General features: G+C 65.6%; 5 protein-coding genes across 5 annotated transcripts; 3 read left to right on the forward strand and 2 right to left on the reverse strand.

Annotated features, from left to right (window-relative positions):
- Positions 1 to 1,682: 1,682 nt before the first annotated feature.
- Positions 1,683 to 5,996, reverse strand: BTBD19 (BTB domain containing 19; the record flags this gene model as incomplete). Its single annotated transcript, XM_084290984.1, has 8 exons — positions 1,683 to 1,817; positions 1,895 to 2,020; positions 2,099 to 2,230; positions 2,497 to 2,565; positions 3,630 to 3,689; positions 4,946 to 4,999; positions 5,139 to 5,367; positions 5,908 to 5,996. The coding sequence occupies 8 exons, from the start codon at positions 5,994 to 5,996 to the stop codon at positions 1,683 to 1,685; spliced, it is 894 nt and encodes a 297-aa protein (XP_084147110.1).
- A 1,262-nt stretch (positions 5,997 to 7,258) lies between these two features.
- DYNLT4 (dynein light chain Tctex-type 4) lies at positions 7,259 to 7,936 on the forward strand (the record flags this gene model as incomplete). The annotated part of the gene is made up of 1 exon (XM_084290987.1): positions 7,259 to 7,936. One exon carries the CDS (start codon positions 7,259 to 7,261, stop codon positions 7,934 to 7,936), a length of 678 nt encoding a protein of 225 aa, XP_084147113.1.
- A 799-nt stretch (positions 7,937 to 8,735) lies between these two features.
- PLK3 (polo like kinase 3) lies at positions 8,736 to 15,105 on the reverse strand. Its single transcript, XM_084291402.1, has 15 exons — positions 14,820 to 15,105; positions 13,997 to 14,104; positions 13,799 to 13,915; positions 13,341 to 13,470; positions 13,169 to 13,256; positions 12,687 to 12,782; positions 11,898 to 12,093; positions 11,467 to 11,593; positions 11,010 to 11,119; positions 10,814 to 10,931; positions 10,625 to 10,708; positions 10,322 to 10,484; positions 10,098 to 10,227; positions 9,822 to 9,932; positions 8,736 to 9,532 (listed from the first exon to the last, which is right to left on the reverse strand). Exons 1-15 carry the CDS (start codon positions 14,997 to 14,999, stop codon positions 9,338 to 9,340), a joined length of 1,953 nt encoding a protein of 650 aa, XP_084147528.1. The 5' UTR covers positions 15,000 to 15,105; the 3' UTR covers positions 8,736 to 9,337.
- Positions 15,106 to 18,282: 3,177 nt separating this feature from the next.
- On the forward strand, positions 18,283 to 19,811 carry LOC311212052 (uncharacterized protein; the record flags this gene model as incomplete). The annotated part of the gene is made up of 3 exons (XM_084291158.1): positions 18,283 to 18,342; positions 18,582 to 19,599; positions 19,649 to 19,811. Exons 1-3 carry the CDS (start codon positions 18,324 to 18,326, stop codon positions 19,809 to 19,811), a joined length of 1,200 nt encoding a protein of 399 aa, XP_084147284.1. The 5' UTR covers positions 18,283 to 18,323.
- Positions 19,812 to 21,591: 1,780 nt separating this feature from the next.
- BEST4 (bestrophin 4) lies at positions 21,592 to 26,343 on the forward strand (the record flags this gene model as incomplete). Its single annotated transcript, XM_084291159.1, has 11 exons — positions 21,592 to 21,743; positions 21,878 to 21,972; positions 22,265 to 22,498; positions 22,852 to 23,006; positions 23,097 to 23,174; positions 23,392 to 23,544; positions 23,771 to 23,851; positions 24,226 to 24,380; positions 24,523 to 24,880; positions 25,615 to 25,862; positions 26,334 to 26,343. The coding sequence occupies 11 exons, from the start codon at positions 21,592 to 21,594 to the stop codon at positions 26,341 to 26,343; spliced, it is 1,719 nt and encodes a 572-aa protein (XP_084147285.1).
- Positions 26,344 to 26,350: the final 7 nt, after the last annotated feature.

Consider the following 26,350-nt stretch of genomic DNA (forward strand, 5'->3'; position numbering starts at 1 on the left):
GTCCCCTGCCCGGGGGCTGCGCCGACAACGCTGCGTGTCCCCCCCCCAACACACCTCCAGGGCTTGGGGTCACCCTGTGCCCCCCCCCAGAAATGGAAGCACTAACCCCCCCTCTGTTTCTGGAGCTGCTGGCACGGCGGGCTCGGCGCCCAGCCCTCTGCCCTGCCACCCTCCCCTATGTGGGGGTCACTGCCTGCCCCCCTCCCTCACCTCCTGGGACCCCCAGCCAGGGTGCCCTGCCCCGATAAGGGGGGGGGCAGCCCCAGAGCCCAGGGTGGGCACCCCCCCACCTTTATTTATTGCAAAGGGAAACTTATCTATAGAGAGATATATATTTTTAAGCTTATTTTAAAAGATTTATTTCTCAGCCGACGGCCTCGCCTGGCTGCCCGGAGGGGGCAGACCCTTTGCCAGTGCAGGGCTGTCCCCCCCCCGGGGCAAAGGGCGCAGACCTGGGTCGTGCCCCCCCCCCTCCTCTCTGCAGGGTGCTGAGCGGCCACGTCGCCCCCTCCGTGCCTCAGTTTCCCCACTGTTGAGCACGGGAGGGATGGAGACAGGGGATGTGCCGGGGGGGCTGTTGCTGCCACCGCACAGGCAGGGTTGTTTTTTTTTTTTGGGGGGGGGGTCCTTGCTGTGCCAAGCCCCCGGGATGTCCCACGGCCATGGTCCCACGTGCTCTGCCCCCTCAAAGGGCACCCACACTGCCACCGGGCACATCCAGCTGGGAAACCTAATTTCTCGCCCCGTTCCCATGCAAACGGGGCCACCCCTTCCTGCCAACCCCCCCCCCAAAAAAAAAATCCCGTCCTTGTCCCCATCCCGGGCACCGTCCGCGCCGTCACCCAGCACTTTAACTCCAGCGGTGTTCGCCGTGCCCACCGCCCTGGCCCCCCCCGGACACTGCCGCTGAGCTGGGGTGGCCCCGGGGTCCCCGTCCCCGTGCCAGGCGTGGGCACGGCGGGCAGCCCAGCCCCCTCCCCATTCCCTTTATCCCCCCCCCCAATGCCATCTAAGTTATTTATATCAAAGAGAGCAAAGGTTTATTTTTGTAGTTTGTACAGGCGGTAGTGGGGAACCGAAGGTTTATTTTTAAAGAGTAAATATATATATTATATATAAATTACCCGCCGGGTCTGACCCTCTCTCCTGGGGAGGGGATTGGGGTAGACACAGCTGCTTGGGCAAAGGGGTGGGGGGGTGCAACAGCATTTGGGGGGGAGAATTTTGCAGCCCAGGTGATTCCTGGCATCCTGAACACCACAAGGGGGGTTTGGTCCTGGTGCCATTGCTCGCCTGCTGCTGCAGCGCAGCCCCACTGCCGGGGGAGGGCAGCATGGCCCCGGGAAGGATGGGACCTGGCAGGGTGGCTGGGATTATAAAGGGTCACCCTGCAGCCCTTGGGGTCACCACACACCCTGTGTGGGTGCTCCAGCATCCGTATACCCACCCCATAACCCAGCTTCAGCCCCACAGAGCCCACGTTGCTTTTTGAAGCTGCACCACGGCCCCCACCTTGGGGTGACCCTATATCTGCCCTGATCCCAAAGCTGTGAAGTGGGGAAAAAAGCGCTTTATTGACGCCCAGCCCCGCACCCCACAGCCTGCCCCATCGCAGGGCACCCAGCTGGTGGGGCGCAGCCTCTCCCCGAGCCCCCCGGTGGGGCTGGGGGGGGGCACAGCCCCTACTTGGCGTGCGGGTCCAGGTGCCGGTGGTGGTCGCGGGGCCGCGTGCCGCGCCGGGGCCGGCAGAGCTGGGGGGGCACCCCGCTGCCACGCCGCAGTGCGTGGGACCTCCAGGCTGCCGCGATGCTCTCCACCTGGTGTGGGGACATGAGCGTGGCCCCAACTTTCCCCCCAATCCCAAATCCAGCCCCCCCAAATCCAAGCAGCTCACCGGGATGAGCAGGTCCCGCTGGTTGCGGCTCTCCAGCGTCGCCAGCTCGCTGGGTGCCAGCAGGGGCAGGCGCAGCTCCCGCACGGGCAGGGCGGCCACCTCGGGCACCGGGCGCCCCAGGACGGCCTGTAGGACAGCCAGCAATGCATCGGGCACCGGGGTGGTGTTTTAGGAACCCCCCCGACCCCGCTGTGCTGCACTCACCGAGCTGACGTGCGCCCACTCCCGCACGGCTTGCACCAGGTCCAGCTCGTCCACGGCCAGCCGGTCGCTGCGCAGCACCCGCGCCAGCACCGTGTCAGACAGCTCGTGGAAGCCCCGCGTCCTCACCACCGCCTGCAAGATCACTTCTGGCACCAGCACCAAGATCATTCTGGCACCAGCAGCCACTCCGTCCCCCTCCTTCACACCATCCCGCACCCCAGCACCCCAATCCCTTCCACCATCCCCTACTCGTCTCTCAGCATCCCCCCCCCAAACACCATTTGGTCGCTTTTCTCCCCCAGCCGCCCCATCCTCACGGCCCTGCTCCCCCGTGCCATGTCCCCGTTTGCTCCCCATGCCCTGCGGTGCCCCCATTTCGGGTTCCCCCATGGCCGTACCGCGGTGCAGCTCTCAATGAAGGCCAGGCAGTGCTGCTGGAGGTCCACCTGCCCGTAGGTCACCGCAGCCTGTGGGACAACACGGGGACCTGCAAGGGGGCCCAGGGCAGGAAGGAGACACCCCCCCCAAAAAAAAAACACCCTACAGAGTGTCCCCATATGCCACCAGCCCTGAGGTGTTCTCAGGCACACAGGTAAGGGAAGCAACCCCATGCATGGGTGCCACTGCAGCAGGAATTTGGGGTGCTCATCTCCTCCCCCAGGAACAAAGCTCGTCCCTGGGCTGGCTCTGCCCGCTGCTGTGCCCTTCTTGGGGCACCAGGACACGTCCTTGCTCCCCCCCCGTGGTGTCTGCCCACGTGTGTGGGGTATTTGGGGTGCTGTGCAGCATCGCCAGCCCCGCTGCTGCAGTTGGGACCAGCGCTGACGCAAGCTGGGGGTGGGCAGAGCGTGTTGTTTTCTTCAGGTTTGTTTTGTTCTGGGGTTTTGGGGTTTTCTGTTTGTTTCCTCCGAGCCCGTTTTAGCTCTGTTTACGCCACGGTGGCCAGGTACCACGTGCGCCGAGAGCTTCTGCACGCCAGGGCCAGCGTCTCGCCCCAGGGGCATCGCTTCGGGCCTCGGGAGGTGGCAGGGATCTGCAGGATCACGAGCGTGGGGCCGGTCCTGGGAGCATTTCTCCATATCTCAGCAGGGTTTTGGGAACTGGCCCCGAAAACCTTGCGGATTTCCAAAATCCCAGTGCATCCCAGTTTCACACAAACGGTGGCAATATCCCTGCACTGGGGAGCTCTGGCTGGCCCTGTGTCGGGGACGATGTCCTGGGGACACTGCCCTGCTTAGCTCTGATGGCCCTTGCAGCCCCAAAGGGACATCCCCAGGGGACAGGAGGGCTGCTGGGCTGGCAGGGGAGGGAAACCCAGCCCCAGCACGCAGCAAAGGGCAGAGGGGCCAGGCCAGCTCATGCCCCAAAATAGACAAGGTTATTTTTACCCTCCGTGACGCTGCTTGGGAAGCTGTCACTGGGTTTTCCCCAGACTGGTGTCCCCCCCCCGGCCCCCAAATGTGCCCCGTTGCCCACGTGAGGGACCCAGGCACCGTCCTCCCCCCGACACCAGGTGCCCAGGACCGCTCACCTGCAGCGCCTCGCAGACCTGCTCCACGCTCAGCGTGTCCTTGATGAACTCCACGCAGAGCTGGAAGCAGAAAGGAGAGGCTGGGAGGGCGCAGCAGGGACCCAGCACCCCCCTCCGTGATGCTCAGCACCCCCTGAGCCCCCAGGACATGGGACAAAAGAACAAAGGGACATGGGACAAGGGATATGGGGCGGAGGTGCCTCCAGCCCTGCAGCGTTTCGTAAGGCAGGGCTGGGCTGGGGGATGAGGGCTTGCAGCACGGTGTGCGGGCAGTGATTCAGCTGGGGAGCGAGCCTGGGGTGACCAAACGCCACCAAGCTCACAGCCTGGGGCAGGTCACTCAGCCATGGTCACAGCCCTGGTGACAGCAGCAGCTGCCGGGTGACCCCAGCTCTGCCCGTGCCTGCTCGGAGAGGACAAACAAATGGGCTGCAGCCCCAAAAGCAGGTGGGACGCAGCCAGACGGGCTCCCCGCTGCCCACCCCAGCTGCCTCCCACACAAAGGGGACCCGAGCCGTGGTGTTGGGGGGAGGAACGCGGGGGCTGAGCCAGGGTCAGGGTCCCTGGGAAACCCGAAATGACGTGATGTGCGGGGAGGAGCCGCCAGCTGGAGCAGAAGGGCCCTGAGTCACCGGCGGGGACAGGGAGATGAAGTCACCCTGCAGCTGGGGACAGAACCACGGGCTTCCCCGGCTGCCACTTGGTCACTTGACCCCCCCCCAAGTCATTACAGCTCCCCCCAAGGGACACGGGGCAGCTCGGTTTGTGGCACGGCGCGGTGTGGAGGGAGGGGAAGTGCTGGGTCACACCACGTGCCCAGCCGTAACTGGGGAATGGGTCTGGTGACGTGTCCCCACGGGGACGCTTCAGCTCCCTCCTCTTCCTCACCCTGGCCCACTCCCTGTCTGTCTGTCCGTCTGTCTGTCCGTCCTGGTGGCGTTCCCACCTCTCCCTTTCGCTCCCTGCTCCCCAGACCGGGGATTTCCCGACAGCAGCCTCCTGACATGGCCGGAGGCACCGTGGGGGATGGCGTTGGGGCTTTCCTGCTGCCCTTTGTGCAGGGGACATGCCGGAGGGATTCCCCAGCTCCGGGGGTGGGGGGCTCCAACCTGAACCCCCATGGGGGCTGCTGCTGAACCCGGTGGGGACCAATTCCCCTAGGGACACCTCCGGGGTTGGGGAACAGGGCTGAGCCTGTGCACATGGGTGGTGCCGTCCTCAGGGCCACCTTGGGTCATCCTTAGGGTCATCCTTGGGTGCCTCCCAGCATAGGGACACGGGGGGGACATGCCACCCCGGGTGCAGCAGGGCCATACCTTGCACAGGTCCTGCAGGCCGTACTCCACCGATGAGGTCAGCACCTCCAGAGCCTACAGAAACAGAAAATCCCGAGCTGGAAGGCACCCACGAGGCCCATCGAGCCCAAACCCTGTCCCTTTCTCCATGCAGCACCACCCCAAAAAAAAAAATCAACCCACCCCAAATCCTTCCGCCCCCCTCCCCACTCACGATGTGGCTGTTGAGGCTGACGCTGTTGGTGTAGAGGAACTCGATGACGGCCAGGAAGACGTCGGGCTGCACGTTGCCCAGGATGAAGGGGCCTTGGGGGGGAATGCTGCCGGGGGGGTCCTCGCCACAGCCCCCCAGCATCCCCCGAAAAGCCTGGCAGCGGCACGCCAGCACGCAGCGGTGCGCGAACACCCGCTGCTGCTCCCGGCCCACCACGAAGGTCACGTCGCTGCCGAGGAGAGGGGACTAAAGTGGGACCCCCAGGGGCTGGGACAGGGCTCAGGGTGGCCCCCCCAGCCCCATCACAGCCCCCTGGTCCAAGGGAAACGGAGAGGGTGACGAGCAGGAGCCCCCATCCCAGCGGGGTGATGATTTAGGAGGGGTGCACTAAGGCACGGCCCAGCGCTTGTGGGGACCAGAAGGGTGTGTGGGGTGAAAGCAGGGATCTCTGCAATGTTAACAGCAAAGTTATACATAAATAACTGAATAAATGGCTCTGTGGCCGTGGTCAGTGGGGCAAGAAAAGGGGAACGAGGTTGAGGCTGAAGGCTGTAGGATGCGGGGTGCGGAACATGAGGCACAGGGGGCAGGATGGAGGCTGCGGGGTGCACGTTGTGGGCTGTGGGATGGAGCTCGCAGGGCAAAGGATGTAGGAGAAGGGCTGCCAGATCGCAGATTTAGGCCCCCGGAGCCCAAAGAGAGGGGCTGAGGGCCGCGAGGAGCCCGGCCTGGCGGGCAGGAAGGGTGTGGGGAGGCGGCGGCCCCTCACCTGAACTGGGGGTTGTTGACCAGGGTGCGCAGGGCGGCGGTGAAGGCGGCCGCCTCGCCCTGCAGCCGCGCCGAGCAGGAGCGGGCCATGGGGGCAGGCGGAGGAGGAAGGCGGCGAGGGAGGGAAGGAGGGAAGGAGGGAGGGACGGAGGGACGGAGGGAGGCTGGCCGGCACAGGGAGGAGGCCGCCACAGCACGGCCCATCGCCAGGGAAAGCTGGCAGGAGGGAGCGTGGTTTAGGGGGGACACGGGGTGAGCAAAGGGGGAAAATGGGGTGGTGAGAGGGGGAGCCCACCCTCAGCCCTGCGTCCTTTGGGTTTTAGGATAGCAGCGGGGTGAAAGCACTCCCTGCCTTGCCCAAACCCAGAAGTGACGTGAGGGGGGTGCTCATTCCCCTTCCTGCTAAGTCCCGGGGGTGAGGGACGTGGTGGGGTGCCCCCAGAGGGGCCCAGCTTTCCTCGCCAGCACCCAAGGGAGCGGGGTCCAGCTGCCAGCGTGCTTGGCAGCGCGAGCCGGCAGCAGGCTATAAATACCTCGGCGGCAGATAGGAACACAAAGGCCGGCCCCGCTTTCCCCAGATAGATCGCAGCACGGCCAGACAAAGGCGCATTGATGGGGCGGCCGGGACGTACCAGCTGGGCTGGGCTCCGGCGGCGGGGAGAAAACCCCGCTCGGGGCTGGGGTCCCGGCCAGACCTGCCCCGATTTGGGGCATCACAGCAGCAGGGACCCCTGGCACATTGTGGGGCTCAATTCCCCAGCACCAGGCTGTGCTCTGTGGGTGCTCACCATCCCATAGGGAAAGGCATCGCAGGGGGATAGGTACCCAAAGGATGTGATTTTTTTCTTTTTTATTTTTTTTTGGGGGGATGCAAGCTGGGTTGCAATCTTTTCCTGTGCTTTTGACACCCACAAAGTGTTTTTGGGGCTGCCAGGAGATGCTGAGGCCGTAGGGGACATGCCCGGAGCTGCTGTCCCCAAGCTGGCTGCGGCCCAGGCTGCAGCTGGCACGGCTCTCAGGGAACCGGGGGCAAAAGAGGACAACAGGGCTGTGCAGGGACCGGGAAGCAAGGAGTTACGCAGCCGTGGATGGGGAGTTGCAGTGTCACGTAGCAACACTTCACGCTCCAGGAGCTCCCCGAGCTTGGACCCAGGGAACCGAGGGGAAGAGGTCAGTGCTGGGCAGCCACGGGCACGGTGGCTGGAGCTGGGTCACGCAGGGAGCGGGGCTGGGGGCACGGGTGGGATGGGGTGCAGGGATATGGCACGTGTGTAGGTGCAACGGGTCAGCTCCAGCTGGATTGGGGTCCCACAGCAGTGCTCAGAGCCACCTCTCCCCTCCAGCCTGCCCATATGGCCGAGCAGCCAGCCCCAGAGCTGGCCCCGTCCACCCAGGTGACGGCCGTGGATGGCACCGAAGCCCCTCAGCCCCGGACCGCCCGCCGAGGCTCCAATCCCACAGCCCCAGCACGGAGCACAGAGGAGGGCAGAGCACCACAGCTGCTGTCCCGCCGCAGCTCCATCCTCAGCACCCTCCCAGCACCCCTGGCCAGCCGCCGCAGCTCACTGGGGGCAGCCCCGGGGGGCAAGCGCCCCTCCATCGGCCCCTGGATGCTCCACAGCCGCGTGAGCTTCTCGGGGCTCCCCCTTTTCCAGCCCATCCCTGAGATCCGCCTGGAAAACACCTACAGGATGGGGCCGGACGAAGGCTGCGGGTTCAACGCGGGGCGGGTGCAGCGGGTGCTGGAGAGGGTCCTGGCGGGGGCCCTGGGGGGCACGTCCTACAGCCCCCAGGGCAGCGCCCCGCTGGTGCACAGCCTGGCCGAGCTGCTGCGGGGCCGGGCGAAGGAGGTGGTGCCACCCCGCTACAAGCTGGTGTGCCACGTGCTGCTGGGCCAGCACGGCCAGCAGAGCCTGCTGGTGGCCAGCCGGGCGCTCTGGGACCCCCAAAGTGACAGCTTCGCCTCGGCCACCTTCTCCAATGCCTCCCTCTTTGCTGTGGCCACAGTGCACGGGGTCTATTTTGAGTAGGGGCTGCCTCCCTTCAGACAGTCTGGCAGGGGGAGAGCAGGTGGAAATAAAAGGATTTGCACCAGCCCTGGGTGGATGAGCTGTGGTGCACGTGGGGAGCCAAGGGGATGGCCCACAGTGCCCCTGGTTGATGCACATACTTTAGTGGCTTGCAAGAAGTCCCAAGCTGCAGGAAATCCAACCCAAAAAGCTGCATTTCCCCCGAGGCCAGGAGCAAGCAGCAGTTGAGGGCCATACCCTGTAGGACACGGAGCAGTCCAGCCCCTTTCCCACAGCCCAGGCTGCTCCCAGGCAGGGCAGGAGGTGAGGGATCTTGTTCCAAGCGAGCCTGCAGAGCAGGATGAAGCCCATTAAGTCCCTCCTCGTGGCTGGCTCCGTGCCCAGCTCACATCCCGTGACACCAGGCAGCGCAGGGCACCCCACAGCCCTGTCCCTGGGGCAGGAGCCACAGCCCCCAATTCCCCCAGCACCAGCCCTGGAGCAGCTGGGGCTGACAGCAGGGGATGGGGTTGGTACGAGAGAGGAGAGGCTGAGGCAGCTCCAGGGCTCTGCAGCTATCAGCAGGATGCAAATCCTGCTCCTCCTGCCAGCCCCAGGGGCACAGGAGGTAAACCCATCCTGGCTCTGGTCCTCAGGGTCTTAGGGTCTGCATAAGGCACTCGGGTCCCCCACCAGCCTCCTCTCTTTAACTCCTGACCCCAAACATCACCAGGAGCAGCCCCAGAGCAGGGATGAAGATGAGGATTGCTTTGCCCCACTTTGTGACCCCAGCCCCAGCTCCAAGCGCAGCAGAGACAGCTTGCCCTTACACAAATAAAGTTTTATTGAGGTAAGTCAGGGACAGGGGAGCTGCACATGGACAGACCGAGAGAAAATAAATAATTCCATATAAATAAGATGCATAAATAGTCCCAACCTGGCAGAGACTGCCGCGAAACAAGAAACCTGCCCTAGGTCACAGCCACACAGGGGCTTTTCCAGGCAAAAGCCCACGGATCCCTTTCCCCTGCCCTCTACCAAACCTCAAGTTGTACCAGACAAGTCCCAATTCGGGAGCAGCTGGGGTCCAGCTCAGCCCCCCCTTAGTGTAGCAGACGTGGAGAGGCACGAGCCACCCCACACAGCGCCCCACACCCCTGTCCGTCCCCTGGGGGGGGTCTTCTCCACCCCACAGCACCAAGCCTCGAGCTCACGGCCATGCAGAGGGGGAAAAGGCAGCGATTGCCCACAGCCAGGGAGCAGCACGGGTGTGCAGACCTGCTGCCGTGATCACAGCCACGTGTGTTCAGCGGGTGGCCGCTGAGGTCCGGAGTCCAGCTGAGCACCACAACGCGCCCCCCGTCCCACGGGAAGGCAGGAGGAGACCTCTACGTCCAGAGAGGGTCTCTCCAAAGCACCGCGCTAGGCATCGGCCCGCTCCTGGAGGAGCTTGAGGATGTATCGGAGGCGCTGCTGGAGCTCCGGCGAGCAGCCCAGCTCCTGGATGCTGCCCAGCTTGTAGGTGTAGGAGTTGCGCTCCCGGTTGATGTGGGTGACAAGGCAGGAGTGGTCAGGCTTGCTGATGATCACCTTGGTGTGGTCATTGTAGAAGTTCACCTAGGAGACAGGTGGGGCTTGGCTTGGCCTCCCGCAGCGCAGCAGCAGCGGGGATGGAGCCAGGCTTCCTGCCTCAACCCGTTCCTCCTCCCCAACCTGCCTGGGAGCAGCCCCACGGCAGGAACGCACCGATCCGAGGTGCCTGCCACGTGCAGCTGGGGCACCAGAGCAGCTCCCTGCACCCACAGCTGGCCTTTGCATTTGGGTCGTGGTGGGCAAGGACTAACCCGGGCCACGAGTCCCACGGTGGCTTCCCCAAAGTGGCACCCCCACAGCACCCCACACATACCTGCAGGGTGCCGCTGCTGAAGAGCATCAGCAAGGCCTGGTCCGTCTTCACCCACTGCAGGAGGAGCAGGGCTGGCTGCCCAAGGTCATCTATGCTCGGCAAGTCACCTCCCTTGGGGAGAAAGGTCCACGGTAAGCCCCCGGTCCCATACCCGTGGGCATTGCCCTGCTAGCAGGACTCAGCCCCAGGGGCTCCACCCAGCCACAGCCTGCGACCAGGGAGTGCCACCCAGGTGACACGGCCAAACCACAGCCCAAATGTTGTCCCAGCACCTACCTTCATCAGGTGCTGCTCCATGTAGGACGCGAAGTAGCGCAGCACGCTCATCTGCCCCTGCAGCTGCTCGGGGACGGCGGACACGGGGAAGGCGAAGTGCTTGCTGTTGGTCTGGTTGTAATGCACCGTCCTGGCGGGGGGGCACAGTGTTAGCCACCCCCTGCACGGCCTCCCCTCGCCCCTTTTCCCACCCCAAGGACTGCAGCCCCTTCCCCAGCGCTCACTTGTGGTTGGGGGAGAGCGCCATGTGCGTGCCGTTGTTGAAGAGCACCCCGATGCTGCGGTTGGAGAGCTGGTAGCCGAAGCCGTACTTGTTGGAGTAGTCCACCCACTTGCTCACCCAGACAAACTGCTCGTGCCGGGCCAGGGAAGCCGGGTTTCTGTTCGCTGGTGGGGAAGGGAAAGGGGTGAGCACAGCAGGCACCCCCCGCTCAGCTCCCCGCTGCGGGGTCGGGCGGTATTTGGGGTTCCATTTGGGGTTCCCAAAGCGGCACCCATGCCTCTACGCCCTCTCCCGGCTGGTTTACCTGGGGGCATGCAGGAGAGGCAGGTCCGCAGGAGCCGGACAGCCGACTCGATGATGGCAGAGGCGGTGATGCAGTCTTCAAAGGCTGCGGAGGGAAGATGAGAGGCCCTGAGTCAGCCGGCCCCGCTATCAGCCAGGGCAGGGCAGGAAGCTCAGGGCAGGTGGGGTGGCCAGGGCAGGCGTTGCTCACCTTCACAGCTGCTGGCCATCGTCCCCCGGATGGACGGGGACACGGATTTGTGAGAGGTCTCCTCCACCAGCGTCTCCACGGGGCTGGAGCCGGTGCTGCGGCAGGACCCGGGGGTGGCCTGGGGGGGACACGATGTCAGCACCGTCCCATGTGCTGCCCCCGGGAGGGGTGCGCACGGACTCGGGGCTGCTCTCACCTCGTTCCCTTCCACCGTCTTGTAGCTTATCTGCCGGCAGATCGAGGTCTTCATCAGCCCGGTGACCAGCTTGGAGATGTCATCCTTGTCCTCCGAAGGGCCCTTTTTGGCTGGGGAGGCAGCGAGCCGTGAGCACAGGGGACGGGGACATGGGGGCCACCCCCCCTCAGCAGGCTCAGCTCAGGGTGGCAAGCGGCTGCCTCCTGCTTTCACTTCCCAGTTCTCAGGCAGCAGCAGAGGGTTTCCAGAAGGAACTGTCCCCATGGGTTACAGGGCAGCATCCGCTCCCCAGGCGCACGCCCATGCCTGCCACCAGCAGCGGAAGGGCAGGGACAAGGGGACAAGGCAGCGAGTGCTGTCCCCAAAAGCAGGGGACCCCCCAGCAGTGCTCTCCAGAACCCACTTCTCCCCAGAGAAAGGGTCACCGGGAGGTTCCTGTGCAAGCACGTGGACTCACCCTTGGGTTTCTTCTTCCCGAAGAGCGTCTTGGTGACTTTAGCAAAGAGACTTTTTGCTGGGTTGGGGGGGCTGAGCTCCGGAGCCATCACGCAGCTGCTGGGAGGGAGCTTCTCCGGCGTGTAGCCCTGCGCAGGGGTGAAGGCAGAGGTTTGGTTTCCACCGCCCACGTGCTTCATGCAGAGCTGCCCCGGGCTGACCGCAGTCACTCGCAGCCCTCCTGACAGCCAGCTTGCATTTCCGTCAGCCCTTGGCTCCGGGCCTGGCATTTGGGTATTTGGGGATCAGCGGCACGGGAAGCAGCCCCTGCTGTGGGGTCAGGGAGCATACCGGATCCCTCGGTCCCTCCACAGGCAAGGACAGCGCCCTGCGTGACCCCAAAAGCCTCATCCCACCCTGCTGAGGGTGAAGGCAGGACTCCAGCCCGCTCACCTTGAAGAACTCATGGTCCAAGATCTCCTCGAGCGTGAGGCGGTCCTGGGGGTTGCGCCTGAGGATGCCGGCGATGAGGTGCTTGGCAGGCAGGGAGAGGAAGGCGGGCAGGGTGTACTCCACCTGCTTGATGCACCTGTAGGTCTCCTTGAGGTCCGAGGTCTCGAAGGGAGGGTTCCCACACAGCAGGGTGTACCTGGGAGGCGAGGCACGTGCCACGGTCACATCCCTGCCGGGTCTGTGACTCAGCAGCACTTGGAGCGAGGAAGCTGGTGGCGTTGGGCCGGCCACACCTGGCCGGGAGCACCGCTTCCAGCCCGCCAGGCTGCGCACACATCCGGCCACGCTTCCTCCTCGCGACTGCCGACAGCAGCAGGCAAAGAGCCCCGGGGACCGGGACGGGGCTGGCAGGAGGCAGCGGCCCCACGGCCCTGCCCCACGGCCCTGCCCCACAGCAGAAAACCACAGCAGGAAGCTTGCGGCAGCGACCAGCAAGGGCTCAAGTCACTGAGGCGGCGCAGCGATCGCTCCCCGTGCAAACAAGCCGCCAGCCACTGATATTTTCCATTGTTTATCTCGCTGGTGGGGTGGCTGAGCTTTGAAGCAGAGCTCGGCGTGACACCAGGGCCTGCTGCTCGCAGCACCCCGGGGTGCCCAGGGGCACCTCTGAACAGGATTCATCCACTCACAGCCCCTCTTCCCCTACCCTTCAGCATACCAGGGACACAAAGCACAACAGGACTTCCCCACGGGGCTCCCCACAGCCCCCACCCCACCCCATGCACTTACATGACACAGCCCAGTGACCACACGTCTGACTCCGGGCCGTGGCCCTGCCGCAGCAGCACTTCAGGGGCCAGGTAGTTGGGGGTCCCACAAATCGTCCTGCGGGGCAGACGGCCAGCTCAGAGCCTGCTTTGCATCCCCCACCTCTCCCCGCCCGTAATTCACCCTGCAGCTGATTCCCCTCCCCTAATTTGAGCCCCACAGGCTCCCTCCATCCACAAGGAGCCCCCCCCAGCTCCTGGGGGGCAGCAGCAGCTGCTCGTGGCGAGCCATCGGGAAGAGCTCGTCCTAGACACAGCCGGGAACGGAGCCTTTGTGTCCCAGCCTGCGCACCCAGCCGGGCACAATAGCCATAGCGAGCGCATTGTTCTCCCCGAGGGCTGCGGGCACGCTCCTGGGGGAGCCACAAAGCCCCCAGCCCCCTCTCCTCGCCTGCAGCTGGGGCAGGAGTTGCTACGAGAAGAGAAAGGGAAGCTCAGACTCACTTTTTCTTCTGCTCAGAGGCGTCCTGGCAAGCAGCTAGACCGAAGTCCCCCACTTTCAGCTCCATGTTTTCATTGATGAAGAAGTTGCCTGCAAGACGATGGTGACACGTCACCGCCCGTCCCTTCGGCTCGCCGCTCCCCGCGTGGCTGCGTCCCCAAACGTGACACTCACCCAGCTTGAGGTCCCGGTGCAGGATGCCCTTGAGGTGAAGGTATTTCAAGCCGGAGATGATTTGTTTGAGGTAATAGCGCACTTCAGGCTCCAGCAGGGTATGGCGGGCCTTCCAGATGTGGGCCAGCGACTGCAGAGGGAGAGAAGGCAGCTCGGTGACGGCGGGCAGGGAGGGCAGGCAGCCGTGCTGACTAGGCAAGGGGCAGGCAGGGTCAGAGCCCGTTCTTCCAGGAGTTGCACAAACAATTGGCCTGCCACGGCTGGAAGCTCAGCAGGCTCCCTGCTCGGCACAACCAGGGAACCACTGGGCTTTTGGTGGTGGCATCGGGGGCTACGGGCTGCCAGCACGGGCAGGCTGCTTATAGAGGACTTGAAACCCACGGTGTCCCCAGTGCTGGGCAAAACCAGCACCTCAAACAAAGCATCCACTGCTCCGCTCGGGGACACGGAGCCCTCACCTTCCTGCTGCAGTGCTCCAGGAAGATGTAGATGCTCTCCGCGTCCTCAAAGTGGTGGGAGAACTTGACGATGTGCTTGTGGTGCAAGTCGCGGTGCAGCTCGATCTCGTTGGTGATCTGAAAGGATGCCGAGGTCACGGGTGAGCACAAGGTGCCTGCTGGAACCCCAGCACCCCCCCCGACTCCCCCAGCACCTACCTTCTCCCGCTGGTGGGGTTTAGCCACCCGGCTGTGAGGAATGACCTTCACGGCGTAGGTTTTGTTGCTGGAGAGGTCTGTCATCTCGTAGCATCGTGCGAAGCCGCCCTGCGAGGGGGAGAAGAGGTGGTTGGGGAGGCTGACAGGCAGCTCTCCGCCCCTGCCAGCTCCTCGCCGCGCAGCCCAGGGAGCGTCACACGCTGCCGGCTGCTGCGTCGCCCACTGAGATCTGAACCACGATGCTCTCGAGCCGGGATTTTCTTCACCCTGTTCTCATAAAGCCTCCCGGGCGTTTTTCCCTCCCACCACTACCGGACTCCTCCGGCAGCTTTCCAGATGCCAGCTCGCCCGGAAAGCCCTGCGCAAAGCAGGGGGGACCGGAGGCCACCACCGAAAGGCAGCGCTGGATGGAGACAGGTTTTTCCTGCCGTGATGTCAGCCTCCAATCTGCACACTCAGCTGCCGAGCCCGCCCGGGCCGGGCTGGGAACAAGCAGCCTCCTCCTACACAGCGCTCGCAGCGGGAGGAAAAGTTGCGTGTGCCGCAGCCCCAGCGGCCGGGCCGGCACCCCTGGGAACCGGGGCAGCCTCCGGCCCACGCACACCCCGCGGGGCGCCCCGAAACCGATCGCGCCTCCGATAAGGCGGCGGGGCCGGGAGCCAGCCCGGCTGATTCACGGCTCCCGGCCCGGAGGAGGAGGCACGGGGGGACGGGGGGGAGGCAGCAGCAAGGCCCCCAGCCCCCTCCCAGCTCCCCCCTCACCCCACGGAAGCAGGGCGCTCCCCGTTCACCCCGCTGCCACCCCCCCGTTATCCCCCGGTACCTTCCCGAGCAGGCGGCCCTTGCAGTAGGAGCGACCGGAGAGCGGGTCGGTGATGAGCCGGCTGCTCTCGGCTGCCCGGTTGGGCGGCGGTGGCGGCGGGGAGGGCGCGGGCTGGGCGGGCAGGCAGGCGGCGGCGGCGGCGGGGAACGGGGGAAAAAGGCCGGCGTGCTCCATGGCCATGGCGCCTGTCCCGGTTCCTGTCCCGGTTCCCGGTCCGATCCCGGTTCCCGGTGCTGCTGCCGCGGCTCCTCCGCCACCGGCGGCCCCGCGCACGTGGCCCCGCCGCCGCCCCCCACGCTTAGCGCTGGCGCGCCGGGGATCCCGCCGGTTTTATCAATGGGCGCGGTGACGTCACCCGCGAGGCCACGCCCCCTCGCCGGGCGGCCCCGCCGCGCTCTTAAAGGGGCAGCAGCGAGGATAAAGGGGGTGGGGAGGGGAGGGGGGTAAAAGGGGGTAAAAGGGGGTAAAAGGGGGCCGTGTGAGGGCAGCCGGCCGCTGCCACCTCTCTGCAGTGGTTTGGGGGAAGGAGACAGCCCTGCCCCTACGCGGGGGGGGTGGTAAATAGGCACCCGCCACATATATGGCCCCCCCCAGGCACTGAGACCCCCATGCACAGGCTCCCCTCTAGGCACAACCCCCCCCCAAGCACAGGGATCCCCCCCCAGACGCTCAGAGACCCCCAGGGGCACGCAGAGACCCCTCCTCAACTCCCTTCTGTCTCTCCCAAGACCCGCAGACCCCCCGCTCCATGCACATCCAGGGGGGATTTTGAAGCCCACCCGTATGCTGCAGACCCTGCCCCCCCCATGCACCCGCCCTGGAGGCAGCCAGGCGCCCCCACAAAGCCCCCAGTGGGGTCCCAGCCCACCCCAAGTGGGGCGCTGGGGACATGGGGGGGGACAGGAGATGCAGGTGGGCTGCCCAGCCACGCTGTCCCCTAGGTCCCTGCCCTTGTGCCATGCTTTGCCGGGTCGGGCCGTGCTGGCCCCAATGTGCAGGGGTGTCTGCAGGGTACAGCGGTGTCTGTAGGGCGCTGTGCCACCGTGGTGCTGCTCTCTAATGGCCGTGGGGGAGAAACGTCTCAGTGTCACCCAAAATAGGCCACGGATGGATGTAGGCCAGCAGGACGGGCCAGAAAACCACGGCACCCTGCTCTCCGGGATCAGCAGCGTTGCAAAAGCCCCTCGAAAGCAGATCCTGGTGCCCTTCAGGGTAGCAGGACCGTGTGCAAGTCCCTCGCTCTGTGCCAATTTCCCCTCTGCTCCCCCAGGGCAAGCTCGGGGCTCTGCTCACCGATGCCTGATGTGCTCCTGAACACCCCGAGGGTTTTGCATGAGCACCCCTGGCCGACCGGCCCCGCATTTCGCAGCACATCCCCCGGGATGGGAACTGAACAGACCTGCCCGGAGGGAGAGATGAAAGGATCCGGCTCTGTTTACTTTCCTCTTGGCTTTCAACCTTCGGCGGAGGAAGTGTGTGCAAACGCTCTGCCCGGCAGCACGCCCAGGTTCCCCCTTCGGGGAAAGCTGCCCCGGTTTCCACCGGGGCCCCAGGGCTCCCCTGGGCAGGGGTGGCGTCACGGTGCACCTCTGCCTTTCCGACGGAGGCCCCGGCGCGGGGCTCCCCGGGCAGAGCTGAGTCAGCTGCTGGAGGCAGCGTGGGGGTGGAGGCACCCAAGGGTGCAGGGAGGCCCCAGGGAGGTGCTGGGGGCAGCGGGACAACCTGAGGGGGCTCGTCCTGGGGCCTCCTGCCGGGAGCCAGCAGCTCTGCTGCTCTCCTGGCTTGGGTTGGGCTCTGGTGGGTGCCCAGGTCCCCCCCTCCAGGGCTGGGGCACCTCAACGAGAGGGATGAAGCCCAGGAGCAGCTCCCCCCACCTGCTGCTCAGCCCTGCCGTGATGCAGGAGAGCATCAGAGCATCGCAGACAGGAGTTTGCCCACGCAGCGAGCTCGGGCGGGGAGGAGGAGAGCGCGGTTTAATGTCAGCAGCATGCTGAGCCTGCGGAAGGGGAGGCTCTGGGGTGATCCCACTGCTGCCTGCACCTAGCTGGCTGGAGCTGCACGGAGAAGGAGCAGCAAGGAGAAGGGAGCAGCAAGGAGAACGGAGCCACCTCTTTGGGGAGGTGCCCAGCGGAACGAGGACAGGCGCCCGCTGCAAGTTGCATCGAGGAAAATTCCACCTAGATGTTAGGAAATGTTTTTTTTCCCCTTGAGCGTGGTGAAACGCTGCAGGAGCCCGGAGAGGATGTGGGACCTGTGTCCTACATGAAACCCAGACCCAGCCTGGTCCCCCTGTGATCCCCCCGGTGCTGCTTGGTGGCAGCAGGAGCTGGGAAGCCAAACCCAGCTCTCTCGGCAGCTGCTGTAGGGTGCAGGCAGCACCCGGGCAGGAAGAGCACAGAAAGGGCCCTGGGATGGGAGAGCTGCCCAGGAGGAGGTGACAGCCCTGAACCCATCAGGAGTGGGGTTTTCCCCCTCGCTCAGCACTCTCACCCTGCAAAAGGTGATGATGAGGAGGGGAGGGCGACGGATCCGGGGGAGGAAGCGGCCGCACCGGCTGGGGAAGCACCGAGGGGAAGCTGCAAATCCAGGCAGAGCCGCCTGGAGGGAGAGATAAAAGGATCCCGATCCCCTCGGGTTAAGGCAGCACTTGGGTTTGGGGGTGTGGGAGGCAGCCTGGGCTGGGCAGGAGAGCAGCCAGAGGATCCCAACCCCGCTGTGGTCACTGTGCTGAGCACTGCCCATGGCCAAGCCGCCGCTCCCCCGCCCCGTGCCTCAGTTTACCCGGCTCCTTGGGGCAGGGTGCACACCGCCGTGAGCCCATGCCCATGTTTTTGGGGTGTGGAAACGCAGCTCCCCTCTCCAGTGCTGCTTCCCCTGTAGGTTGTGGGGCTGCGCCCGACCCCACATCCTCCTTCCCAGCCGCGTGTGGGGTGGAAGGAAGTCAGAAGGGGCCCCATAGCACTGGAGAGGGCGGCTGGCCCCATTGTGGCCCTTTTGGTCCCCATCCTGCCACCACAACCACCCCACATCCTCGCCCCAATGGGGCTGGGGGGCACATCGCCCCCCCAGGTGGGGAGCAGGGGGCTGGGACCTCTCCCCCTAGGAGAGTGGGGAATGGGGCAGACCCCGGCCCGGCCCCTCTGCCATGATTTTGGGTCGGGGGGCGAGGAGCTGGAGGCTTGTGGGGGGGCTTGAGGGCGTTAAAGGGGGGTCTGGGGGGGTTGCAGGGGGCTCTGGGCTTTGGGGGATGGAGAGGGGATGGTGAGGGAGGGGTGCCTGGGGTTGGGGGCGGTGGGGCGCCCTACTTTTTGGGGGCACAGCGGGGCGGGTGGGAGCCCGGAGAAGGGTCGGGGCAAGGGGGGGGCCGAGCTGGGGGCGGGGGCCGGAGGTGCGGGGCGAGGCGGGCCCCGGGGCGGCCGGGTTCCGGCGGGGCCCCCCCGGCAGCGAGGCGGAGCCGGGCGGCGGCGGCGGCGGCGGGGGGAGCGCGGAGCGGCCCCGGGGAGCATGGGGCGGGCGGCGGCAGGTGAGCGGCGGGGGGACGGGGATGGGACGGGGGGGACACGAGGAAAGAAACGGGGGGGACACGGGCGAAACCCTTGGGGAGCAGCGGGACGGACCCGTGGGTGGCATCTCCAGGGTGCGGGGCGAAGGGAGGGAGCGGGGGCGTTGTTGGGGATGGGGTGTGGGGGAGAAGCCCCCCGGCTGTGGGGTCTGGGTGTCGGGACCCGCAGCGGGGTGCTCATCCCCTCGGCTGTCCCGCAGGCACGGCGCTGCTGCCCCTGTCCCTGTCCCTGTGCCTCCTGCTCGCCGCCAGCCTCGCCCGGGACGCGGCACCGGAGAGCTGCAACTGCAGCCAGCCCCTGGACTTCGAGGCTTTTTTGGCTGCCCCCCTCGCCGAGAGCTGCTGCCTCAACTTCAGCAGCTCCAACATCTCCCTGCTGGACTGGGGGGCTCTGCTGGGGGTGCGGGGGCTGCGGGAGCTCGACCTCTCGCGCTGCGGCATCGCGGCCATCCGCAACGCGCAGGGCGTCCCCGTCAGCCTGGAGGTCTTGCACTTGAGCCACAACCAGCTGGAAACCCTCCCGGGGGGCTTTTTGGAAGACGCCCCCAACTTGAGGATCCTCTACCTGGACTGGAACCGGCTCCGGGAGCTTCCCCAATCCTTCCTGAAAGCCTCCAGGCGGGTGCAGGAGGTCTACCTGGGCTACAACGCCCTGACCTTCCTCCCCAGCAGCCTCCTGCAGCCGTCCCTGCGGCAGCTGCAGGTGTCCAACAACAGCTGGGACTGCAGCTGCGCCCTGCTCAGCGCCCTGCAGGGCCGGCCCGGCCTGGCCACCGAGCTCACCTGCCACACGCCGCAGCGGCACCGCGGCGCCGAGCTCCTCAGCATCCCCCGGGACGAGCTGTGCCGCTCGCACGGCCTCACCGCCCTCTTCATCTGCCTGCCCCCCCTCCTCCTCCTCGCCAGCATCGCCTGCTGCTTCTGCAGGAGGAAGAGGAAAACCAACTACAGCTTTGGGGGCAGACGCCCCCCCCGTCGCCGCCGCCGCCGCCGCGGAGAGGGGCAGCGCGCCGGTGCCCCCCGAATCCCACCGCTACGTCCCCTACGAGCTGCCCGCTGCCCCCTCCGAGAAGGAGAAGAAGGTGCTGCTGGGGGGGGCGGCGCTGCCCCAGCCCTCCCAGGACCCTCTGGAGAGCAGCAGGGACCTGTACGAGGAGGTGGAGATCCGGGTGGGATCCCAGGTGCCGCCCCCCGAGGCGCAGCGGGGCGCGGGGCCGGGCACGCAGCGGGGAGCCCCGGGAGCTGGGGGGGAGGAGCTGGGGGGCAGCGGGGCTGAGGGGGACACGGTGAGCGTGAGCGACGTCCTGAAGGACTCGGCCGACCGGGAGAAGATCTACATGAACCAGGCGACCAACTACTACAACCTGGTGCCCGGCATCGAGCTGGAGGACTCGGACAACCTGGAGTACGAGAACATCGACCTGCACTGAAAGGGGGGTGGGATGCGGGACTCGGGGGGCAACGGGAGGTGGCCGTGGCTGGGAGAGGCCACGAGCCATCCTGCCGTGGCTTGCAGTGGCTGGTTGTGAAGCTGCACCCCAAAATTCCCCCCCTTTCCCCTGCAATCCCATGTGCGCCCCTCGCTTGCCACGTGCTGCGGCTGGGCAGGGCTGCGAGCGGCTCTGGGCACGGGGGGGCTCTCTGCACGAGGATTTTGGGGGCACAGGAAGGACGTGGAGAGGAGGTGGGGGCTGCCCCATTTGATTTTTAGGGCCAGGTGACAACAGTGTGCGTGCCAGGGCTGCTGACCAGGGCTCTGTCCCCTCTGCAGCCCGCTGGCACCGGGCACGGACCCGCTGCCCCCAGCCCGCAGACATCAGGGTCTGGGGATGAGAAACGTGGTCTGTGTGTGGGGTCCTGAGTGGGATTGCTAGGATCTTTGCACGTCTGCTGTTTGCACGAGTGCTTGTGCACACGCGTGTGCAAGGACTGGGCACGGACAGCCCTGCTTGTGCCGCGCCCCGCTCAGCAAAAGGCTTTTGTTTGCGGGGTGTCCATAGGGTGCTGCCAGAGCAGGGGGGCGCCCCTTGGAGCCTTCCCTCCCCGATGTGCTGCCCAGCCCTGCCGGAGCCAGCTCCTGCTGCGAAATAAATAAATCATTTTACTCCTGGCACCGTGGCTGCGCCCCGTCTCTGCTGCGGTGGGTGCCAGCCCTCGGGGCTGAGCGAGCTGCAGCCCGTGATTTACAGATTTACAGCCTGGAGAAGGAAGCTGCCAGCCTGCCACGGGCACCGTGCTCACCAGCCGGGGCAGGACGGGCTGGGGGTGCTGTAAATTATCTCCCTGCACAGCCCCGTGGGTCGCATCCACCCATGGGTACCTGCAGGGAGCCAGGTGCCCCATACCCAAGCCGCGTTCCCCAGCAGGACGTGGACTGGGGGCATCGGGGGATGCACCGAGGGCATTTCCCAGGCTGGGAGCCCCCAGTTCCATGGGTCGGAGCCGTGGCAGGCCGTGCTGGGCCCCGTGCCCGGCAGGAAGGGAGCCGGGCAGGGCGGGACGCGGCGCTATGGCCGGCAAAGGAAGCGGCGTTTCCTGCCCGGCGCAGCCTCGCAGCCCGCGGGGCGATGGAGCCACAGCCCCTGGTCTGGCTCATTCCTAGCTTGGGCTGGGGGGCATGAGCACCAGCACGGGCTGGGGACGAGGACGGGATGGTTTTGCTGCATGTCCCACTGCTCCTCGGGGATGTTTCCCACTGGTTCGTGTCCCGCTGGGAGTGAGGGGCGCCCATGGGCACCCCAGAAATACCCCGCAGCCCTCCCCAGCCAGCTCACCCCGGGGTCACGTTCCCAGGGCTGCCAGGAAGGGTGACATCCTAATCCTTTCCCCTCCTCCTCATGGAGCCTAAATTCAGCCTGCAAAGGGGAACGGCCCAAACCACCCCGCTGGCTCCTGTGCATCCCCAGGGCTGAGCCAGCAGCTCCCACTGAAATCTCCTGTGGCAGGGAGGTGTGACCGACCCGCAATTCCCTCTTCCCCGCCCATGACAGCTCCAATCCATCACCTGGAGGGCTCGGCCGATGGGTTCACACCGGGGTATTTAGGGGCGAAGGCACCAGGTGCTGATAGGGACGTGCAGAGCAGCGTGGGGAGGGCGTGGGGCGAGCCAGCCCATGGGCACCGGTGCCTGGTGTGACACCGAGGACACATCCCGGCTGGCAGCCTGTACCCCGCTGCTCCCCCAGCAGTGAGATTGTCATCCGTGCCACGATGACCGTCTCCTACACGCTCAAAGTCGCCGACTCCCGTTTCGGGGGCTTCTCCAAGCTGCTGTTCCGCTGGAAGGGCAGCATCTACAAGCTGCTGTACAAGGAGTTCGTCGTCTTCGTGGTGCTGTACGCACTGCTCAGCGTCGTCTACCGGTGAGTGGGGGAGCGGCTGGGACCCCACAAGGAGAAGGGGACCCAGGGAATGGCTTTTTTTTTTTTGGGGGGGGGTCTGAGGCAGCTCCCCAGCCCCCCTGCTTGCCCCTGACCCCGCTGCGTGCCCGCTGCAGGCGGCTGCTGACCGAGGAGCAGAAGCGTCTCTACACCAAAGTGGCTCAGTACTGCAACCGCTCCACGGACCTCATCCCCATCTCCTTCGTCCTAGGTACGGGTCCCTCTCCTGCTCCCTCACAGCTCGGGGATGCCCCATCCTGCCCCCGTGCCCAAACTGCCCCATTGCTTGGGGCTGGGTGGCACTCAGCTCCCCAAACCACTGAGCACAGCTCCCTGGCCCTCTTCCAGGACTGGGGATGTCCCCAGCTCCATCCCTGCGGACAGCAGTCCAAGGGGAAGGACAACGTGCTCTTTATCCCCAACCTGTCCCCGCTGGGAAGCCATCAGGTCCCCCTGGTGAGGGCTCGTCCCCGCTCAGAGCCCCTTGTGCCACCTCCACGCAGGTTTTTACGTCACCCTGATCGTGAACCGGTGGTGGGCGCAGTACACCAGCATCCCCCTCCCCGACCAGCTGATGTGCGTCATCTCCAGCAACGTCCATGGCAAGGACGAGCGGGGTCGGATCCTGCGGCGCACCCTGATCCGCTACGCCAACCTCTCGGCCGTCCTCATCCTGCGCTCCGTCAGCACCAGGGTGCTCAAGCGCTTCCCCACCATGGACCACGTGGTGGAAGCGGGTGAGGGGGGCAAACCCTGGGGGGGGGCACGGCTTGAAATATGGGGTGAGAGAGCTGGGAAGCTCGGTGGTGTCCCTGTCACCCTGGGGTGTTCTAAGGGGTGGCAGTGGGGCAGCCCCTGGGTCCCGTCGCAAGCATCCTGGACCTATATGTGTCATCCAGCCCCGATGTGGAGGGCTTATTACCTTGCAGGGACATTACATGTGTCCCTAAAGAAACCCATGACCCTTCTGCCCCCCCAAACCCTGCAAAACCCCACGTTCCTCCTGGGAAGGGTCCCCAAAAACTCCCTTTCCCATCACCGGGAGTCCGCGGCGCTGAGCCCCTGCCGCTCGCCCCCCGCCCCGCCGCAGGCTTCATGACGCAGGACGAGCGCAAGAAGTTCGAGAGCCTGCACTCGGACTTCAACAAGTACTGGGTGCCCTGCGTGTGGTTCACCAACCTGGCGGCGCAGGCCCGGCGGGACGGCCGCATCCGCGACGACGTGGCCCTGCGCCTGCTGATGGACGTGAGTGGTGCCGGGAGCGCGGGGGGCACGGCACCGCGGCGGGGGGGGGACGACACCCGGGGAAAAACCCGTCCTTGTCCTCCCTGCCAGGAGCTGAACGCCTACCGGGCCAAGTGCAGCATGCTGTTCCACTACGACTGGATCAGCATCCCGCTGGTGTACACGCAGGTGGGTGACCCGACCCCCCCGAAAAAGAGCTTTATGCCCGCCCTGCACCCGGTGCTGCCAGCGCAGGAGCTCAGGGTGGATGGGGAGCGTGGCACGGGGGGGATCACCCCTCCGGGGGCGGCTTTGGGATTTAGGCTGGAGCCCCCAAGAGCATCGTTGAGCAGCCAGAGCTCTATCAGCCTCACGTCCCCCCTCGCTGCCACCGCTGTCCCCGCAGGTGGTCACCATCGCCGTGTACTCCTTCTTTGCCTTCTGCCTCATCGGGCGGCAGTTCCTGGAGCCGCTGGAGCCGGGGCAGGAGGGGGATCTGGACATGTTCGTGCCCCTCCCCACCCTGCTGCAGTTCTTCTTCTACGCCGGCTGGCTGAAGGTGAGGCACGGCCGGGGGGTGCCCGGGGGTCCCCGGTCCCTGGCACGGCACGGGACACGTCGCAGCTGGTGGCACTTGGGGACGTGTCACGGTGGCCACCGAGCAGATGGAGGCTGCTCACAGCAGGGCACTGCCCGATTCAGGTGCCCCGTGGGTGTCCCGTGAAGGTGTCCCATGAAGGTGTCCCTGTCCCCGACCCCGTGCCACCTGCCCCCTCCCTCCGCAGGTTGCCGAGCAGATCATTAACCCCTTTGGGGAGGACGATGACGACTTCGAGACCAACAAGCTGATCGACAGGAACCTGCAGGTGGGGGCTGCCCCCGGCTGCTCGTGTGTTGGGTGGGCATCGGGACGTCCCCGCAACGTGGCCATGGGGACTGTCCCCCCCCAGCCCTGCTCCTGGCCTTTGTCCAAAGCAGATTCCCATCTAGGCGCACCCCATCCCTCTGCCCCCTGCCCACCCGTGTGGCTGCTCCCCCCGGCAGGGTCAGCATCCCCCCAGGGACACTCAGCAGCCTGGCACCGCTGCTCGTCCCCACCACCCAGGGAAGCATTTAAATGAGGAAAACCCCAAATGCAGCCAGGATATGAGCCCGGAGCCTCCCTGGCTCCTTCCAACCCCTTTAAGGCTGCTGCTGGCAGCAGGACCTGCATGCACCAGGTCCTCACCCCCGTCCCCAGGTGTCCCTGCTCTCGGTGGATGACATGTACCAGAACCTGCCACCAGCCGCCAAGGACAAGTACTGGAACGAGTCCACGGCTCAGCCCCCCTACACCACGGCCACCGCCGCCGAGACCCTGAAGCCCTCCTTCCTGGGCTCCACCTTCGACATGCGGTGAGTGCACGGCACGGCCGGGAGCCCCCAGCTGGAGATTTGGGGGGGTCCCTGCCCACACTGCGCACCCTGGGTGCCCCCAAGCCATGGGGGGGCCTTGGGGACGTGTGGCTGTCCCCATTGCCCCGCTGTGCTCCCCCAGCATGTGCGAGGATGCGGAGCAGAGCCAGCTGGTGGAGGCCTCGCCGAGCATGCCGCGCATCCAGACGCCCCTGCTCGGCCGCTTCCTCGCCGCCGCCTCCCCCGCCATCAGCATCAAAAATTTCGGCCGGGGCGGCCGAGCCACCCCCCACCTGCGGAGAGCCTTCCCCTCCCCGCACCCCGAGGACCCCGAGGCTGTGGATCGCATCGAGGAGGAGGAGACAGAGGATGAGGAGAGCCGGGGCAGTGGGCCCCCCACGCCAGGTGGCCCCCTGGGGGGACCCCAGTCGCCAAAGGCCTCCAAAATTCGGAGGAAGGAGCCACCGATGGTCCTGGTGAAGGCTCCGTCCAGCGAGAGTGTTGGGGCTGAGCGGCCAGGGAGCTGGGAGCCCTGAGGGTGCCCCAATGGCACCCCCAACCCTGTCCCCTCCCCAGACACCCCTTTGAGTCCCCTGCACGGTTTTTCTCCACCCAGCCCCGTGCCAGGTTGGTGGGGAGATCCCAGTGGTTTTGGGGTTGGGCAGGCAGCATTCAAAGCCAGCTGTTAGCCCCAAAACTGCAGGATTCAGCTCGTGTGCGTGGTGATGCCACTGACTGGCATGGCCACGCTCCCTCCCTGCTACCAGGAACCAAGAGGGGACAGGGACAGCCCAGACACCCAGCAAGGGACAGGACAACGGCATTCAGCGCCGTGCTGATGTCCCCGCAGTATCAATAAAGCTGCTGCCAGCTCCAGCTTTCAGGCTTGCTCTTTCCTGGAGTCGCGGGGTGTTAGACCAGGCGACAGAGCCAGCTGCTGCTAAGCAGAAGGGCACACACGCCCCTGGCCAGCTGCCACCCTGTCCCGTTCCCATGTCACACCTCCGGCAGGGTGACAGTGCCAGCTCCGTTCCCACGGGCTGTTGCCCTTGGCTGCCGTGGTTTCGGAGCAATGACACCAGCGCAATTTAAGCGCCATGCGTTGATGAATTGGGCACAATCCTGCTCGTCAGGGCTTTACAGCCCCTGCCCTTACCCCAGCGTGGCAGATTTCTGTTTCTCCCTCCGTACAAAGTCCCCCAGGAACACCCTGAATCCTGTTTGCTCTCCGCAGAGGGCAAGCAGAGGAGAAACAAGCCTGGAGGAAGCAGCCGTGACACATCCCTCCCGAACACCCTTTATCGCGCCCACCCTGCCTCTCTGGAAACAGGCGTTGCTAGAAAGCAGGGAAAGTTTACCCGGGATCACCATGGAGAGGAACACGCTGGTGCTAACGTCACGCCCGGCCAGGTCCCACCTCGAGACTCCAGGAGTGCCTGGTTGCACCCTGCAGGCAGCGCTGCCACCAGGGCCAAAAACGAGGTTGGGTACAAGGGGTGTACACCGGGCACTGGGTGGGCGAGCATTGGGGTGGCCCCCACTCCAAAACCAGCCTTTAGAGCACAGAGCACTCAGGAACTAGATGCTACATTGATTTAATTTTAATTAGTCATCATCAAGTGCTCCAAAACATCACCACATTTTGCAGTCCCACGAGTAGCAGGGCAGGAAGCTGGAACTTGTACCCAGCCTTCGAAAGGGGCAGGCCACGGGGAGAGCCCGGCCCTTCTGCTAGAAGGGGTTTCTCTTGCACTGGGATGAGACCAGGGAGGCCAGGGGGAGGCCAGCCGGTCACTTTGCAGTGCAGCCACAGCCACAGCCAGCAGCTCCGGGACAAGGCAGGGAGCTCCGTCAGCCCAAAGGCACAAAAGTGGATTCCACCCAGTGGATTCCAGCAGCTCCTTCTTGCTTTCCCATTTTGGGGGTGCTACACAAGCCCCCTCTCCCCTGCAGGCACAAATAAGCAAGCC

Source organism: Netta rufina (genome assembly GCF_964035555.1).
Source record: "Netta rufina genome assembly, chromosome: 8".
NCBI classification, from domain to species: domain Eukaryota; kingdom Metazoa; phylum Chordata; class Aves; order Anseriformes; family Anatidae; genus Netta; species Netta rufina.

Bases quoted from the DNA above. Each gene is read 5' to 3' on its own strand.
- PLK3 (XM_084291402.1), bottom strand. From the start codon at position 14,999: ATGGCCATGGAGCACGCCGGCCTTTTTCCCCCGTTCCCCGCCGCCGCC. The intron at 13,916-13,996 runs GTAGGTGCTGGG...GCATCCTTTCAG, and splicing joins AACCCCACCAGCGGGAGAAG to ATCACCAACGAGATCGAGCT. The intron at 12,783-13,168 runs GTGAGTCTGAGC...TCTGCCCCGCAG, and splicing joins GCCTCTGAGCAGAAGAAAAA to GACGATTTGTGGGACCCCCA.